Source organism: Carassius auratus, linkage group LG28B (assembly GCF_003368295.1).
Source record: "Carassius auratus strain Wakin linkage group LG28B, ASM336829v1, whole genome shotgun sequence".
NCBI classification, from domain to species: Eukaryota; Metazoa; Chordata; class Actinopteri; order Cypriniformes; family Cyprinidae; genus Carassius; species Carassius auratus.
Window position 1 is genome coordinate 2,340,797 of NC_039293.1, and position 19,159 is coordinate 2,359,955.

Consider the following 19,159-nt stretch of genomic DNA (forward strand, 5'->3'; position numbering starts at 1 on the left):
TGCCATCACGATTCTCGTGTTAGTTTCTAGCAAAGCGATGACACGGCCGCCATCCGGCAACAAAGCTTCCCTGCAGTGAGATACATGGTCAGGCAGTCCAGTTATTTTGTGAGGTTACCGATTACAGCTGTGTTGAAAAACAACTTTATCAGCGGATGAAGTTCGCCCTACTGTAAAGGCTTCCCTTTGTAGTCAATCTGCGGAGGAGAGTGTGTTTATATGCAGACAGCCATGATGAAACCTTACCAAATTTAGAGTTAATCTACTGAAGTGAATGGTGAAATGCGGCATCTAATAAAAGCGGTCCGAGCGGCCCACCTCCCTCTGAGCACGGCTATGATATGTCACACATTCTTTTGCTCCGCAGCAAGGTCACTTGTTCTTGGAACATGGACTTCTGGGAGTGTAAACAGGTACGTAAACAAAACAGAAGTGGGCGTGTCTAGAGCCGTCTTTATTAGTGCTGATGAATCAAGGACTCTTATTATGCCTCGCTACAATGATGAAATTAATTCACAGCCATTATAAATGACAGAATTACTGGCTGGGACTAGTAAAAAAAAAAATACTAGAAAATATTTTTTATTACATAATTTATTTTTATAGTTCTAATTAAAAGTTTTACTATTTAAAAAAAAGTTCAGACATATGGCTTAAATTTTAAAACAGAGAGAAATGGTTTTGAAATAACAAAAGAATGCAATGATTTTTATTATTTTTTTACAATTAAAAAATTTAAACTGTCAAATGGCTGCAAAGGTGCGGTCACATTTAGGGAAATTTTGCACGGGAAATTAGTCATTCTGATAGGATTCCACTTGAATTTAAATTAAGAAAAAAAATCACTTGGCAGATTTCAATTTAGGTTCAAGATTGTCAAACAAATTTGTTGTTGACCAGCGAATTTAGTGCTTCGTGCATCACTACTCTATTGTCAATACACAACTTTTTTGTAAAAAAACAAAAAATTCTCCCAAAACGAATGATTTTAAAGTTGAGCTCTTAAATGTATAAATGATCGGCGAAACTTCAAAGGCCAAATCTAGTCATTTAGAAGAGATAATTCACCAAAAACTGAAAAGGATTTGACAGCAGCCATTGACTTCTATAGTGTTAAAAAACAATACCATGGGATTCAATGGCTACCATCAACTGTTTGGTTATCACTTTATTCCAAACATCATCTTCTGTGTTCAACAGAAAAAGAAACTCATACAGGTTTGGAACAACTTGAGTAAGGGTGAGTAAATGATGACAATTTTAATTTTTGGGTGAACTATCCCTTTAATAAGAATCCACGTGATCATGATTTCTCATCAGGTTCAAGACATCAAGTCAGATTTGGTGAATGTGACCGCACCGTAAGTGTGTGCTGGCTGGCTTTATTCATCCTATAGGAGCACTAACTAAAATCTGGTGCTGTCTAGTTGGCACTAAACACCTGAAATGAACTTTTGTTTTATTAAAAAATTGAATTTGAGGCTTGAAAATGAGACCGTGTCTCTGGGTAGCTTTAGTGTGCCAGGTTAATTTTCCTCCGCATTAAAATGTGCAAATAACGTCTGCCGTCGATCCCATTTTCAATAGTGCACGTCAAACTAGTGTTCTTCGCATTACTGTAGTGCAATACTTCTGCTGTTCGTAGTTAGTTTAGTAATTGACTGCAAAAGGGGAAAAAAAGACATTTCCACTGCATGCTTATAAGCTAAAATTGTAAAACGTCAGGGGCTCTCATTATTTAGTGTTGCCTGGATGCTGAAAGTCAGCATGTTTAAGTGTTTTGAAAACAAAAATCTGAAGTTTAATTGGTCAAAATCTTGGGTTTTTGTTGTGTCTGAATCCTCACCACTGAAACTGTTGATAATCCCAGCCACTGTACACTAGATCCTTGTCCCTAGTAACATATCGTGTCTGTGTTCACCGGGTTCTTGCTCCTCTGTTGCCGTTGGTTTGGTGCTGTAGGTGCGTGTCGGTCCCTCTCCTCCTGCTGTGATCTGAAAGTCTTTTTCGGAGGTTGAAGGGCGTCTGACGGTTGGCTAATACAGGGTCAAACGTTTCCTAATCATATGCTGCTCACGTTTCTTAGGGTGCGTTTCGGGTCGGAGGGGATTTTCAAAAGAGGAGGATTTTTTTTTTTTGTTGTCATAAAACTTCCAAATTGTGTCGACAGGTTGCAGGCAGGACCTCGTCAAAGGAACCATGACTGTAAACACACAATAGAATAAAGGCAATGTTAGTGTTTAAACAGAAAATACATCATGAAAACATCAGATTACTATAAAATCATCTGTGCAGGAAGAATTTGACTACTATCAAGGACAATATTGATTTATTATTATTATTATTATTATTTTTTTTTTTATCTGAAGATTAAAAAAGACAATTATAGGCATTTTTACATCTGCTACGTATCACTGTATGATTTTATAAAATATCACATTTTAAAAGCCTTAGTTTAATAATAATTTAATAATAATAAAAAATAAAACATTTAAAAATAAATATAGGACTAAACTAAAATGATCAAATATCACTCATTAACAAGAAGTCACAAACGTTGTTTCTATTTCATAATACATTTAATAACATAAAAAATTAAGTTATTAAATGTATTAAATTAAAATGTATTTTGCATACATTTACTATTAAATAATGTTTATAATTTGTAAGCATTTAATAACATACATGAACAACTTTTTATTTGAACTGAAATGTATTTTCACATAAAGCTATAACTTAAAAATAGTTAATTTGTATACATTTAATAAAATATAACTAACTTCTACATTTAAACTATTAAGTATATGAAATTTATTTTGTCGCACAGACCTATAATTTAAGCATTTGCTATAAATAAATACGTTTATTAAACTAAATTACATTTATTGTCATAAAGCTATTATAATTTATTAATTGTAAATGAAAGTTTTTTTTTTAATTATTCTGTTTTATTTAGAAATTATAAATACATTTTCTATTTTTTTTTTTACTTTATAATCTTAAAGTGTGCATGTTTCAGTATGCACCGCTATTACAAGCTTACTATTTTGTGTCACTTTTATTTTATGTTATTTTATTTTGAATCGATATTCCTGAATCTTGAATTCAAAAGCAAGTCAACTTTAGACGGATGTGGAGTAGAGAAGCTGCTGTTAGTGATGTGAACACTAGAGGTCAGGCTTCTGAAGCGGATCTGTTTACTGAACTAAAGCAGCAGACCTCGCTTCTGGGAATGACATGACGCATCTCCACATCCCGTCATCAGCAGACGCTCTGTTAATGCAGCTCTAACATCAGACTGATAACGCCAGTGAACACGAGTTTATAGGGCGTTCACGTCTTGGTGGAAGTAAAGCGTGTTTCCCAATAAAAACACTTCAGGTCTTTGTCAAACTCTTTGTCAGAGCACACGTAAAACGAACTTAAATAAGTTGGATATCTACCGCTACACATTTGATTGTTTATTCTAAACAGATTCTGGTTGTCAGTACAGCAGTCCAACTGCTCCATAGTCAATAAAAACAGTATAAACCACACAGCTACAGCAATCTCACAATTCATCTTTAATGCTGTGCTCTATATCTTAGGCGTTTACAGGATTTCTTTTAATATTCCTATTATATTATAAAAATACTGGTTTAATAATTAATGAATGATATTAATAATGATTTCTAATAATGTGTGCATTTATAAATATCAACATTTTATATTGAAATGTTTTTAAAATAATACATTTATAAATTATAGTTTTTATATATATTGTCAAAATGGTTTCCATTATATAAGACTGTAAACTGAACAGTTTATATAATAAACTATTCATAATACATAAAATAATAACATTACAATTAAAATTTGACAATTTTAGAGTAATTTTATAAATAACATAATAACTATAATATATTTATTACAATCAATATGATAAATATTTAAAATTGATATTGTATATGTGCAGTATATATATATTTTTATAATGTATATATTAACTACATTTCCAATTATGAGAATCATAATTACTTATATACTTAATATTTTACATCATATCCTTAATAGTTTGTATACATCAATAGAGTATTTATGTGATATAATTATTTATCAATCATTTTAAATATGAACATTTAGAATACCCTTACATGTATTTCATATAATTTCTTTCCATTTGATATAAAATCTAATGCTTTAATCCAATACCTTGCCTCGTGAGACAAAAGTGCTCGAGCTCTTATTTACTGAACCCCTCTGATGTGTGACTGGGACGACAGCGAGAGCACGGGATTGTTCCTCCTGATTGGTTTTACAAAACTCTCTGGAAGTCAAATCCTGGAAACCCTTTGGCTGAGAGGTTGTGTGAGGAGGGGCGGCGGGTAACTTTTGTTCTGGTTGACTCTTGCGGGTCACACAAGCATCAGCACCCGCCCCGGGCTCCAGCCCAACAGCCACTCGGGCCAAGTAACTCTTCCCCTGTAAGCTGTGCTCCTCCCCTCACAATCCCATCTTCCCCCCTAATCCTTGGCAGTGACCAGCCTCAAGTTCAACTTCAACTGCCTGTGACATCATGTCTCGTTGCTGTGGGCAACCAGACAGCTGGGACGTGACTTTTCAGTTTAGGGGCCGTGCTTCAACTTTGCCCCTCTTTTCTCCGTTCCCGTCTCACATTTCTGCAGTTCTTTTCTCGTGTTTCTGACTCGGAATGGCACGGGCCTGAGAGCGCTTCCCCGTACGGACAGAAAACACTGTCACATCATGATATGAGCCTGTCTCTGTGTCTCAAACACTGCAGGATCTCTCTCTTCACTCATGTCATATTTGCCCAGGGTTTTTACAATTATTAGTGCACTTACTCAAAATAAAATAAAATAAACCTTTTCACCAACATTTTTGCCCAGTGTCTCTTGACAAAACTGTTTATTTTTTTTAATCATTAATGTCCTTTCTCAATGCACATTTTCTTATAAAGTATTAACAGGATCCTTTTCCTTTCATTTCTGCTTTGTGTCTTCTGACAAAACTTGCATTTTGGCAGTTTTTACAATTATTAGTTCACCTTCTCATTGCACATTTTCTTGGAATCAAATAAATAATAAATAAATAACCCACTAACAAGTTTAGTTCTAGTTGTGTTGATTTATGACTGTGAATTTAATTGAAGTCATTTTTGTATGATATTTAGTTTGAACATTTTTCTTCCTCTTATATTTTGTTAACTAGTGCTATAACATTTTAGAGTATAACTGAAGTGTCCAAATGTCTTTTGGGGACACACTAATGCTGAAGTACGAGTTCACTCATGAAGCATGTCTTTAAATTAAATTACACTCAATTATAATTAATAAAGCACTTTCCTTAATGCACATTTTCTGAAACATTTTTCTATTTTCACTGCCTCTTGTTATTTTAATCATTGGATTACACTGAAGGGAAAAAAAATAATTAATTAATTGAACTACAATTTATTATTTTTATTGATGTTTGTATTATATTGGATTATAGTTATCAATGCATTTTCTCAGTGCATTAACAATAACAAATAAAAACACTAATAAAATAGATATTTAACCTTTGTTGTGCAATAATTATAACAACAGTAACACTTTCACTACTGCCTTATCAATGTTTGTATTATATTTTACAATTACAATTATTGAATGCACTCAATGTGTTCTCAATGTAGTTTTTTTTTAACCACACAAAATAAAATAAAAAAAGAGTTGGTATAACAATGAATTACAAATGAATAAATATGTGCAGATGCAAATAACGAATCTTCTCAAAACGTTTACTCATGATAACTCGCTGCTAATTTGCACACTGAAGCAGTTCATCTCTAAGAGGACAAAAAAAAAATATTCCTCTGCCTTCTAAAATTTAGGGTGAACACACTGGAAAATGTGCGAAATTAGACAAAGCGAAGTCGCTGCCAAAGAGTCACGACGGGAGACAAGAAAAATAAAAACAGGAGTCTCCAGCAGAGGGTGATAGCGAGTTGAGAAATGAGAAAGAGAGGAAAATAAATGGTCAGATCCAGCGAGGCCGACCAGCAGAGGGAGGAGGTGAGAGCGGGTGAGTTAGCGGCTTCAGATGGTCACCATGTGTTGAGGAGCAGGGAGCCGGCCCGGGGCAGGCTCTACACATTAATGACTAAAGTGTACTGGTTGATGGAGGAGCGCAACGCTCAAATCAACTACACCACGCCGATCAGCTCCAGTTATCACAGACCCGCTCCAGATGGGCCCAACACCGCAGAACAGAGAGCATCATGGGAAACAATGAAAGACAGGATGGGAGGAGCAGCATAAGACGTTTAGATGAATGTTTTGAAACACTCTGTTTTGAATATGAGCGAGTAAGAATCACCTGCGTCTGCTGGGGTATGTTCAGAAAGTTGTTGTCCCGTGATCCGATGCTGACAAACCTGTTGGGAGCTGTGGAGCCTGGCGTGGAGTATGCTGAGGGACAGAGAGAAGAGAGAGACTAAAAAAAACTATCATATATATATATATATATATATATATATATATATATATATATATATATATGCACAAAAAAACATTTAATTTAATTTATTTTTTAAATCGTTTAGTTATTTAAACTAATTTTAGTCAATGTGATCTATTCAGAAATATCAATTGATTCTGCAAAAGCAAACCTTCAGATATATAGTGGAAACTGAAACTTTTCTGTACTGAATTGACTTGTTGGCAAACAACAAACAAAAGTAATGTAAGAATTTATCTTTAACGATACACTGTGTTTGATTGTTCTTGGTTCACACGGTTGAAGAGCGATAGATTAAAAAGGAGTTTGAATCTGCAAATCTGTTTGAAGTCATTATCAAATTTAGGGCAGTTTTTGTTTGGATTCTGGTTTATTTGATGGACTCCATGGTGTAACTGTTCATCAAATATATAGAGATCTAACAATCAGTGTGTGTGTCTGTGTGTGTGTGTAAAAACATGGAAAAATCAAACACAAAGAGCCATATTTGTACTACAGTTTGCTTTTAGCGCTTTCATCAGCAAACATTCAAAAAGGCAACGAAATCGAGAAGCTGCTGTGTTCATGACATTCTACAATAATGCAGAAAACTTCTGAATTAATACAGAATTGGATTATATATTATGTAGATTATATGTAAAATATTAACAGCAACATTTTTACCTGTGATTGCAGATGTATATTCTACATTAACGCATATGATCACAGAATTGAATTTTGCAATAATACAGAAAGTTTTATTAAATAAAATGCCAATATATTAACTCCTGTGATCACAGAACTGAGTTCTACATTATTGCAAACAAATTCTTTATTAGTATAGAAATGTAAAATGCTAATTAATTTTATATTTATAAACAATACATGACCTCTATATGTGTAATTGTGTAAAAAAAAAAATTGTGTATCAGGTTTGCGAAGTGAATTCTGGAGAATCAGCAACATATAAACACATAAAAAGACACACACAAACAACATAAAAACAACTGAAACAATGAAAGAAAACACAATGAAAAGGAACGAAAAACAAAAATAAGAAACATGATAGAAAAGAGGAAAAGAAATGCAAGTGCTCCGTCCAGTGCCCCGTCTGTGGTGAGGGAATATTTTACAGTATGTCTGATTATGCTCCCGGATACGCCACCTCCATTCTGAACGGCACAAATTTGGTTCATGTTCTGGACGAACTGACCTTTAGACCAGCACTGGAGCTCAACTATCACATTTCCACAGGCCAAAAGCTAACCAGCAATGTGAATGTAACCAAAACAAACTCAAATAAAACCAACGTAAAATTACAAAGCATGGGTTTCTGGATGTTGCATTCGGGAGTGTGAAGGACCTTTCACATCAGGACTGCAATGCAATTTGACCAGCACAAACCAACCTGGACCAGAATATAAATTCAAGAGAGTCAAAGCTGGTCTTTTCAGTTTGGTAGATATAGATTCTTCCATCTTGTTTGGATTTTAGTGCCAGAGCTGCCACACAATAATGAGGTCAAGTGAATTGTACAATATTAGCTGCATCTAGTTTGAACTAAAATGCTTTTTTTTTTTTTTTTTTTTTTTTTTAGTATTTTGGAGTCCACTTTAACTGCCGTAAATTTGCATCCTTGAATATAGAGCCCCCAAGAGAACATGGTCATGAAAAAAAAATGAGATGGGAGGAAAAATTTTACCTTTGCATTTTCCTGCACGGCATTCCCTGAATAAACTTCGCATTCACTTGCAAAATGTTTGCATTCTCCCGAAACATTTTCATTTGCTTGCAAAAGTACTGAATTCTCCCGATAAATTTCACTTTGGCTCGCAAATTTATTGTTCCCCCATGTAACACTGCATTCCCTTGCATTCCCCCAAGAAATTGTTTGCAAAATTATTGTTTTTACCCCAAGAAAATCTGGTCACTTGCAAAACGTTTGCATTCTCCCAAGAAATTTTGAATTTGCTCACAAAACTTTCATGTTCTCTTGCAAAAGTATTGCGTTCCTAAAATTTCCACATTTTTTGTCCCCTTGCAAATCTTTTGCGTTCCCTTTCAAAAGTATTGCATTCCCAAAAAAACCCCAATACATTCACTTGCAATGTAAAGCATTAGCTTGCAAATGTATTGCGTTCCCTCAAGAAAATTTGTTTTCCCGTGAAAAACGTCTGCGTTCCCTTGGAAAGCTACAGTAATGCGCCCCAGGAGAAATTTAGCGTTTTTTGCATAAGTATCATATTTTTGATAATATTGCGTTCCCCCTGAGAAACTTTGTTCATTCGCAAAACATTTGCATTAGCTTGAACGTATTGTGTTCTCTTACATAAGTACTGTTTCCCTGAGAAATTATGTGTGCACTTGTGAAAGTATTATTCTTCCAAGAAACTTTGGATTCACTTAAGAAACTTTTGCATTCTCTTGCAAAAGAATTGCTATCCCCTGAGAAATTTGCGTTCACTTACAAAACTTTTGCATTCTCTCGCAACATTTTTTGCAAGAAAACAAAATGCTTCTCAGGGGAACAAAAAATGTTTTGCGAGAGAATGTAAACATTTTCCAATGAAAGTAAAGTTTCTCGTGGGAATGAAAATATTTTGTGATCAAATGCAGTCTTTTTTTAGAGGAAAAAAAAGGTTTTGCCAGTCAAGACAAGAACACTGAATTTTTTTTCCTCCCATGTCACCCCCCCCATCACCATGTACCATTAAGGGCTCCATACTTTAATGACTTTTGATGGTTGTTGAACTATTAAACTACTAAAACGCCTCAAAACTAGAATACATATAAAACAAGCGAAAAAATAAAATATTAAGGGATAGTTCTGACCCACCAGTTGGCGAAAATTACGAATAATTGGCATTTCATGTTAACTAAAGGAACACAAACTAAATGGCAAAAAGCGGTCCAGCTGTGGCTAGATGACTGGTGATCTTCATAGGGTTTGGTGGAATGGGGGGGTCGGGTCACTTACACGGAGATGTGGGTGAGGTGAGTCCACCATCGGGGGGCGTGCTGCTGGATTTAGAGTCTGGCATTGGGAGGGGCACTGGACGCGCCACAGGGGGGGGTGGAGGCAGCAAGAAGGAGCCTGGCATTTTGCTCTGGCCGCTCCCGTTCGGCTGCAGACGACACAAACAGGGTGAGGAGTACGGACACGCCCGACACCCCACAAATGGACAAAAAACTGCGCAAACTAGCTCCGAAATAAAAGGAATGGGGGGTGGCTGGTAGTGGAGAGTGTTGAGAGGGAAACAACCAAAAGGATGAATGTCTGTTTGCTTTTGTTTATGAAGGGGGTGTTCGTATTTGTTTGTGTGTTGACTTCACCACAGGCACAGACAGGAGCAGTGGAGGAGCTAGAAAAAAATCAAATGAAGGACTTTAGGCAGAAGGTGAAGAAGAAGAAATGGACGCACTAATGGTGAGGTGAGTTTTGGTCCATGGAATGATGTCAAATCAAAACCAGAGCGCAAAAAAAAAAAAAAATGCAACGTTCACGAAGGCTAAAAAAATGGCATAAGCAGAACTGAGGAGGGGATGCGCACTTCATGCGCAGAGGTCGTCAGCTGTTGCGCAGATGGGTTTTATCGTGATAGTGGACAGAGAAGGAGAGATTAACTCAAGATCGGCTAGACAAGCACAAGATACATAACAGTGACCGATGAGTCGGCCTCAAAGACAAGGAACGCACACATTTGTTTGTATCGGAAAAGACAGGAGGAGATTGTTTCGTGTTTTCAGAAATGCAAATAAAACTAATACAGTTGATAATGTTATTTGCACAAACAACAAACAACAGCAAAAAAAAAATATCTAATTTTAAAATCCTATGTTTTTTTTCTTCCGGTGGTTAGGATTTGGATTCAGGTCTGTAGTAATTATAGATAAATCATATAAAAACAATAAAAGTGAATTGAATGTTAGTACTGTAAATGTGTGCTTAATATAACAACCTCGCAAACACATTTTTAGATGTTTTAATTTCTCACTTCAATCTTGGCTTCTTTGTTAAATGCGACAACTGTATTCCCAACGTTAAGCTCAGTTAAGCATTTCTTTAAATGCATGATAACATTAGTTTCACAAATACAAATTTATTTTATGGTTGAGGCAAGAGTTTTTTTTTTTTGCTTGACCGAGGCAAATATGTTCTGTTTTATCAACATAAATTATTTTTTTTTAAATCATCTTCTCTCTAAACAGTTGCATACTGCAAAGTATATACTCCATATTTCCAAATGAGTAAAACAGTATGCAGTAAGCATTGATAATGTTTACATTCTAAATGGAATACTAGTGTAAAGCTTCCGAAAGGACTGCATTGTGGAATACAGTATTCCATGCAGTGTTCTCCATTACATACTGCATTATTCTATGCTACAAAACTAGCATTAGAAGTATGATAGGATGCCATTTCCAATAGTCACAATAAACCAGTTAGAGAATATCTGTGTAAAACACCAAGCATTTCTGCAATACATACAGCAGACCAAGTTACATCTACGGGAGCAATCAACTGACCCCGGTGTCAGATCATCACCTCCAGTGTGAGGTCACTTCCTCTTACCTGACCACTAGCCTGTCCTGATCCGTCGGCACACACAAACTGCACAAACTCCTTGAGCGGGTCCTGTCCCGGGTGGTGGTGGTATCGGATGGTGGGATGGGTGAAGTATGGGCTGGACTGCTGGATGATGGAGGGTGAGGGGAAGTGCAGGGAGGAAGCTGAGGCACGGGGACTTCCTGCTGACAGACAGATACACACAGAGAGAGAAGTCAATAACACGTTTTGTGTCAGTATAAGTACTAGTAGTATATCAGTAATGAGCGAGACTGACACACAAGGATACAATGGATGACATGAGAAGGAAGTGATGGAAATCAGTTCAGGAAAACTGTGTGCGTGTGTGTGTGTGTGTGTGTGTGTGTTAACAAAGATCTGAGACAAAGCTGTTCCAAGAACAGAGCTAAGTCGAATCCTCCCTCGGCAGAACCTACAGGACATCATCAGAGGTAAAAATGATTCAGAAATATATGAATCGTTATATAATAACATTTTTGGAAATCCAAAAATGCTAAACTTTTATTGGTTAGGGCTTCAGTTAAGCTTTTACTAAGTATAGTGAGCTTTATATTAAATATGTATAAAAACATGTGTGCCTCAATTTATAAAGTATTACAAAAAACCCATTGGGCAAACCTTTCATAAATAACACACACACACACACACACACACACACGGTATTCAGTGTTCTTTCATTCTCCCACTCTGTTATAATCTCTGAAACTCAAAATTGTCTAGACAGACACCAACATGCTCTCAGAGTGAAAAATCCTCTTAATTCCCATTATTTGATCAAAATATTGAATCACTGATGATTAAATAATTTTTACTAGAAATTGCCAACAGAGCCTGAAACTCTAAGATGGGTGACTTTGCCAAACCAACCGTGAATGTGAAAGACAGACCGAGTGCTTTAACTTGAACATGAGCTCCAGATTTTGTACTTTAGACAACCTGCTTCTTTGTTGATTAAACTATAAGGAACTGAATAGAAATAAGATAAGGTGAACAGATAAACAAATAAAACACTGATACGAGGATACGAAAGTATGTGCAATGACGAATTAAAATACATCATCGATACATTTTTGTATCAGCACATCACTATGTGAATGAACTGCAGTAGTTGTTAAGTCATGACGGCTCTCATGACGGATGAAGAATAAGATTGCGCTCATCTCCCGACCAGCGAGTGGAGGGTGAGGGGTCTTGTCTCCTCCTGCCAAGCAGGGCCCCCAGCTGCCCGGGACAGTCTGCCAACTTCCAGAGCCTCCCTGTAACCCAGACGCGGGCACTGCACTCCCAGCCAAAGCCCTGCTTTTCACCCTCCCTGCCACGCAGACTGCCGTTCCCTCCTCTTCCTCCGTTTCTTTCGTGCTTTCATCATCCGCCCTTTAATCCCATTAGGGAATGGGATGGAGCCAAGGCTTCAAGAATGAGGCAAATGGCACTGCAAACTAGCGCCACCAAAGACCCCCTCCCACCAGGAGTGACTCCACCACAACACACGACCACACAAGAGCCATCGCATAACATCACCAGTAATCTATCTATCTATCTATCTATCTATCTATCTATCTATCTATCTATCTATCTATCTATCTATCTATCTATCTATCTATCTATCTATACTTAGCACTCTGTCATCCATCCATTTGTCCATCCGTCCTCTATCCATCCATCCATCCATCCATCCATCTATCTCTGTCTGTCGTCCATCCATCCATCTGTTTATCTGTCAGTGGAGCTGGTTATCAAGGTTTTGTAAGTATTAAATAGCTCTCTGAAAAGAAATAATTAATAATAAGAATTAATAGTGTGCATTCATCTACAAATGGCACTGATTTGATTTGTGATGTCTAATTTTGGCACATTTATCATTTTTTTCTTTTCTTGATAATAAATGATCAAATACTTCAGCACATCTTGGAAAATGAGTCTTGCATTAAAGAAGAGTGGATATGTACTTTGATCACATCAGGGCAGTGAAACGACGCCTCTAGCGGAGGGAGAATGAATTCGGGAAATGGAGAGACCAATCACCAACCAATCACATTGACAGACAGACAGACAAAAGGACAAATCAGCCTCAGTACAGAGGAGAAAGAGGGTGAGGGGTGGGGGTGGGGGGATCGAATGGCTAACACCTTCACCCTGACCCGACCGTGGCGTAAACATGACCTCGCCTCTCCCCGAACGTCACCACATCCGACCCAACCAAGGGGCGTGAGTGAGCAGGACAGGAAGGGGAGGGATGTGGGAGGTGGGGTGGGGGGGCTCTGAGCTCTCACCTGGTCTTACACCTGCCAGCATGGGCAGCGGGTGATGGGTGAACGGCATGCGTGCAGACCTCGTATGGCCGGACAGAGCGCTGAAATCGAATTTCCCCGACTTCTTAAGAGAACCAGGCGAAGAGAGTCCTGGTAAAAATGGGATCAACAAAATGGCAGAACAGAGATGTGGATTTAATCAAACAGGGTTTTTGCTTCTTGATCTTCATCTAAAAAAAGTATCTCATCCATCTCAGCTTCTAAAATACGACAAATTTGCTTATAATAACACTAAAAATTAGCTTTTAATCTACAGATAAGATATTGCTAGGGTTTTTGGTGAAGTATAGAGAAGCCAATCATTGCAAAAAAAAAATAAAAAATGCTATTAATCAGTATTTTGTCGAATTTTCCAGTAAAAAAAATAAATAAATACATCTTTAACAACATAAAAAAATTATTTTTTTTTTACCAATGAGGTAGAAAAATAAACTTAAACAAAAAGAAAAATAAATGTATTTTTAATACACCTCTGTCAAATTGCTTTATCTTAAGAATGTAAATGTAAAATGTAAAATATATATTAAGCATAAACGTCACTTAATGTAAATAAGATTTTGACTCAAGTAAATGAATCTTGTTTCAAGGATGTTAATATAATTCTACAGGAACACAAGGTGAAACGCTGCGTAAGAACGGTGTTTTGGCAGTGCGGTGAGGTCCAGGGTGTGAGCTTTGCTTTGAAGCAGTGGAGTGCAGGAAAGAGCGGGATAGGGGTCAGGACAGGGCCGGGAAGGGAAGGGGCTCTATGCAGCTGTAAGTGGGAAAATAGATGCCACGACAGCAGATCCCATAATAACTCATGTCAGTCTGTCTGTCTGTCTGTCACTTTCAAAGCACCAGATCTCAAGGAAAGAGTACAGTATCAGAGCATGAATGTCAGGTTTTCTCTCAGCTTTTACAGTGACGTTTTAAAGAACACTAAGAAAAATAAAAATAAAAACGCTAGTGATGCCTCAATACAAACACTACCTCAAAAAGGTTCGGGTCAGTACAATTTTCTCTCATGCTCACCAAGACTGCATTTATTTGTTACAGTGAAACAGTAATATTGTTAAACATTTTTATAATATAAAAACAACTGTTTTCTATTTGAATATATTTTAAGATGCAATTAATTCCTGTGATGCAAAGCTGTATTTTCAGCATCATTACTCCGTCTTTAGTGTCACATGATCATTCAGAAATCAATGCAACATGCTGAGTTGATGCTCAAGAATGCTGAAAACAGATTTGCTGCTTAATATATTTGTCGCAATAAAATAGAAAATATATATTAAAAAACTGCATTTGGAATAGATGTTTTATTTATTCTTCAATCTGACTGACCAGAAACCTTTGAAAGGTAGTGTAGAAATTGATTAATGTGTCTTATTTTAATGCTAAATTCCCTTGTTTCTCTTCCAAAATCTCAAGATTTATAAATATACAGTAGTATAAAATGCTTTATATTTTAATATTGTTTACATATTATGTGCATCCCACTTACACAAATACAAGTATTACTACATGGATAACCCTGCTTAATAGATACAGAATTAGCTATATAAAAAAAACCTACTGGTCCTCCAACTACCCATTAAAAAAAGCATTACAAAAAAATTAAATGTCTTCAAATCCACAACAAAATACTTCTGCCATTAGTTAAGAGGTGAAAAAGAAACCACAATCTGCAATTTAAACGTCAGTGAGAAAAGCCTTTAGCCATATAAAAGCAAGAAAAAATCTATTCATTACAGATCACTAGCCAATTAAAAAACACACTCTACAAAACGAACTAAATAAACTCTGCTAAAACTGTACATCATAGCATAAACACATTTAGTTTACTAACTTGTCTGGTTTATGTGAATGTGTGTTTAGATTGACTCCAATTTCAATCTATTCGAGCGACCGCATTACTAATGCCAACCGAACAGGACGACACGTCTTCACAAACCAAATGCAAATGAGTAAATAAAGGTAAATGCTAGCTGTGTACAGACTCTGACATGCAAACACTCTTAAACTTCACCTGGGGAACCAAATCAGAGGCTTTCACTGGACTTTTCAGCGCCGAGGGAAAAAGTCAAACACAAGCGCTCCTGTTCCAGTGGCAGGTCCGAACGCTCATGCCAACAAACAGGAGGACAGCCTCGAAGCGTGATGTGAGAATGATGAGGGAAATGAAAGCAGAAAGTGTGTGATGGCTTGGTCTTCTCGTATATAACGCCACATTAATGTGTCGTCCTGCTCCTATGAATGTCAAACTGAGGCTGCAGGGCTGCTAGCTTCAGCTGTCCTGAGTTTGGCAGAAACATGGCCAAACATGTCAGGACTCAAGAAGGAAAGGAAAAGGAGTTTACCATCAAATCCTGTGGTTGGTTTTGGGGAAACAATTATCCTAAGTGGTGCAAGGATTGGCAAATTTAAAAGCAACACTGTCTGATGAAAAAAAAAAAAGGGAGTGTTGTGCAATCCAACAAAGTGTGGAACTTACACAAGATCACAGAGAATATAGATATTTTTAACAAACAAACCGCACAATAAATCATTACTACGATATCTGTGTTAATTTGGGAGAGCTAAACAAAAGTTTCCTGTAAAAAGGCAATATGATTGTGTACAGCAACAAACAAAAAGGTTTCATATTAATTTTAATTATATATTAAAACCTTAATATAGAATTATAAATATTAAAATGAGAGTTAAAGCCTAATATCTTTTTGTTTGTTGCCGCAAATACACAAACACACACACACACACAGACACAGAGAGACACGCATACAAAAATGTGTAGAATTAATATTAATAATACTGTAAATATTATAATATAATCATTTAGTATTCTTAACATTATAAGGTAAGTGAGGTTGTGGCTACATAAAAATATGCAAAAATCGCTGCTAAAACACACCTTCAAAAGTTGCAGCTGACAGTTTCCATGATCTTGCATATTAGCGTGTGTATTTGTGTGTGTGTGTGTGTGGTAAAATCATGGGTTATGTATTATTTCTCTGTGTCTCGTGCCAGCGCAGACTGGCAGCCAATCAAACGCTCCCGTGACCTTCCAGTCTCGCCATGCTAACAAGCTGGCCGCCAGTCAAACCTTGACCTGTCAAAAAACGCCATATATAACACCTCCTTACACTACCCACACACTCTTGAGCAGACACACACATTTACCATCCAGCCATCAGAAAGTGCCTCCACAGACACACGCAGACGGTCACAAATCCAAGAACAAATCACTTCTGCCATGAACTTACAGTAATAATACACACGGGTTCCCAAGGTCTTTGTCTAATGTTTTCTTCTTTTTTTCAGTTGATTGATGCCAATTAAATAGTTTCAAGCATTAAACAAAACATTGTAGAATTACTATGGAAATTGTGGCTTTTTCAGTTGATTGGTTTTGATTGAAAACTTGCCAATTAAATATTTTCTAGAAAAAAAGGTATTTTTTAAAAACAGACATTTGTATGATTACTTTAGCAATTAATATTTAGAAAAATGTTATATGTATGATGGATGCTTTCATTAGTCTCTTAATCGATCTGTTTTTAGAAATAATTTGTCATTTTACACACAAACTTATTTCTGTCGGGAACACTATCATAAAAAATGACTGTTATTGGTTCTGTTCTGGGCAAGAAGGAAGCAATAGCCCCCACCAACATAAAAGTATTGTGGATATCATTTATGTTCAATAATTTAATGTCAACATTTTAGAAATTAGTCTGATTCAATGGTGAATCTTAAGGCCGAATCCTGACTGGCGAGAGGAGGAGCTGGGGATGGAGAGGGGTAATTAGATAGCTGCTGATAATATTGAAGGGTCTTATATATGGGTGCTGTGGTAGATGTCACAGCCCTATAGGTAGACGTGGATCAGCTGAGAATCAGAACTAATGCCACGCTTGTAATGTAGAAACTTTCATTATTCAATATATTTTTTTAAAAATTAATTTCAGTCATTTTACAAGCAAAAAGACCAATTAGATGCCAATTAAATATTTTTGAAAAGTCATATTCACAATGTAAACTTTCATTACTTTTTTTAAATCAAAGAATTAAAAATATCATAATTTGAGTCATTTTACACACTGAGAAAGACAAATTACTTGCCAGTTAAATATTTTAAACCATTCAGTGCACTAATTCAAAGTCTCTGCCTAACTTTTCTAACCCTCACATTTTTTTCATGTTTCCCATGCCTGTGCTGTCTGAACCTCATCATCAACAAAACGTTCACAAACAGATGTTTACAGACAAAGTGTCACAGTCTAACAAGGTGAAAGAGAGTGCAGGAGAATGATAAATAGGGGGATGATATCCGTGTCGGTCCAGGGCCGAGAGAAAGAGATGGGGGCGTATTAATGAATACGCCGGGTGACACCAGATTTAATGATAAATGACACCGTCACCTTGCAGCGTTGCCAGAGCCTCATTCAGGTAGTGAATCACCTTTGGAGCATAGCACGGTTCACACTCTCACACACTCACATGCGCTCGGAGCGCCACCACCGCTTTCATCGGCGTAACAGATGTCTTCTGTAACCCAGTAGCTCCCAACGCTGTCGACACATGGACGAGCCATCTGGAGCAGAGCTCTGGTGCACACAGACTGTGTGTGTGTTTCAAGTGTTCAGGGATGGGGTGGGTGGGTGTAAATATGTATGTGTGTTATGTATTCCCATGACACTAGGAGCACCTGAGCATGCTGGCATTTTTTTGGTGGGATTTACCCATGTTACCCTAGATTAAGATCTGTGACTGTGTGTTGATCATGACGGGGGCGGCAGTGAATGTGATTAGATGTAGGTGGACCCTCGGGCCAGAAACGTACCCTGTGCAAATACACAAGTTGCCGTTGTACGTACACAGCATGCATTCTTGCATTACTGTCGCTATTCTTGCGTTATCTATTTTGGCATACTTGAGGGGCTGATAGAGTTACCTTCAAATGTCTGTGCTATTACAGTCAATATGAAACGCCCGGTCTGATGGATTTCAGAGCGAAACAGGATATTCAGCGACAAAACAAATGTAAGCTCGGCCCTTTTTTATCCAGTGGTAATTGATTGGACAGTGAAACATTGTTTTTGTCTCTATATGACAAAATAATTATAACACTTTTAGAAAACAATAAATTTAAATAAATGCATAAATCTAATAAATAATAAATGTATAAAATATACATATCATATAATACACACCAACACGTAATAAATATAGTAATATAAAATGGCATAATATTAACAATAATATAGAATATAATAAATGTGTATAAAATATTAATATTACAACTAACAACATTTTCACATACAATAAATGCGTAAAATAATGAAACACATTTTTAATACAGTTTTACTACATTTTTATCCTCATAATTATTAATATTACTGTCACATTATATTATTTTATATGATAATTTTTTATATTTGATATTTTTTTATTATATATTTTATGTAATATGTACATATGATCTTATAATAAAATATATTATAACTATAAAATATAAAATGTGTATAAAATATACATATTGTATAATTATAATAAATTATCATTATCATTATTATTACTTACAAATAAATATATACATTTAATGAAATATAAATGGTATAGTAATAGTAATATATAGTAGTAATAAAAACAATTGTAAAGTAATATTCTAAAATGAATGCATACAATAAATACAGTACATATTATATTCCAATTAATGCTGCCAAATGATAAATCTTGATTAAATTGCATCCAAAATAAAGTTTTTGTTTACAAATTATATGTGTGTTTACTGTGTATA

At 36.1% G+C, this 19,159-nt stretch overlaps 1 protein-coding gene across 9 annotated transcripts in view; it reads right to left on the reverse strand.

Moving 5' to 3' along the window:
- Positions 1–2,139: 2,139 nt before the first annotated feature.
- The window catches only part of LOC113067710 (nuclear factor 1 X-type-like), a 165,788-nt gene continuing 148,768 nt past the window's right edge, over positions 2,140–19,159 (reverse strand). For 5 of the 9 annotated variants that reach the window (XM_026240126.1, XM_026240127.1, XM_026240128.1 and 2 more), the window contains 5 exons: positions 13,336–13,464; positions 11,048–11,226; positions 9,452–9,599; positions 6,355–6,446; positions 2,140–2,203 (listed from right to left, as the gene is read on the reverse strand). In XM_026240126.1, coding sequence (XP_026095911.1) covers positions 2,189–2,203; positions 6,355–6,446; positions 9,452–9,599; positions 11,048–11,226; positions 13,336–13,464 — 563 coding nt within the window. In that variant the 3' untranslated portion in view covers positions 2,140–2,188. The remainder of the gene's footprint in view (positions 2,204–6,354; positions 6,447–9,451; positions 9,600–11,047; positions 11,227–13,335; positions 13,465–19,159) is intronic. The other 4 variants (XM_026240131.1, XM_026240123.1, XM_026240132.1 and 1 more) reach the window with 3 other exon arrangements.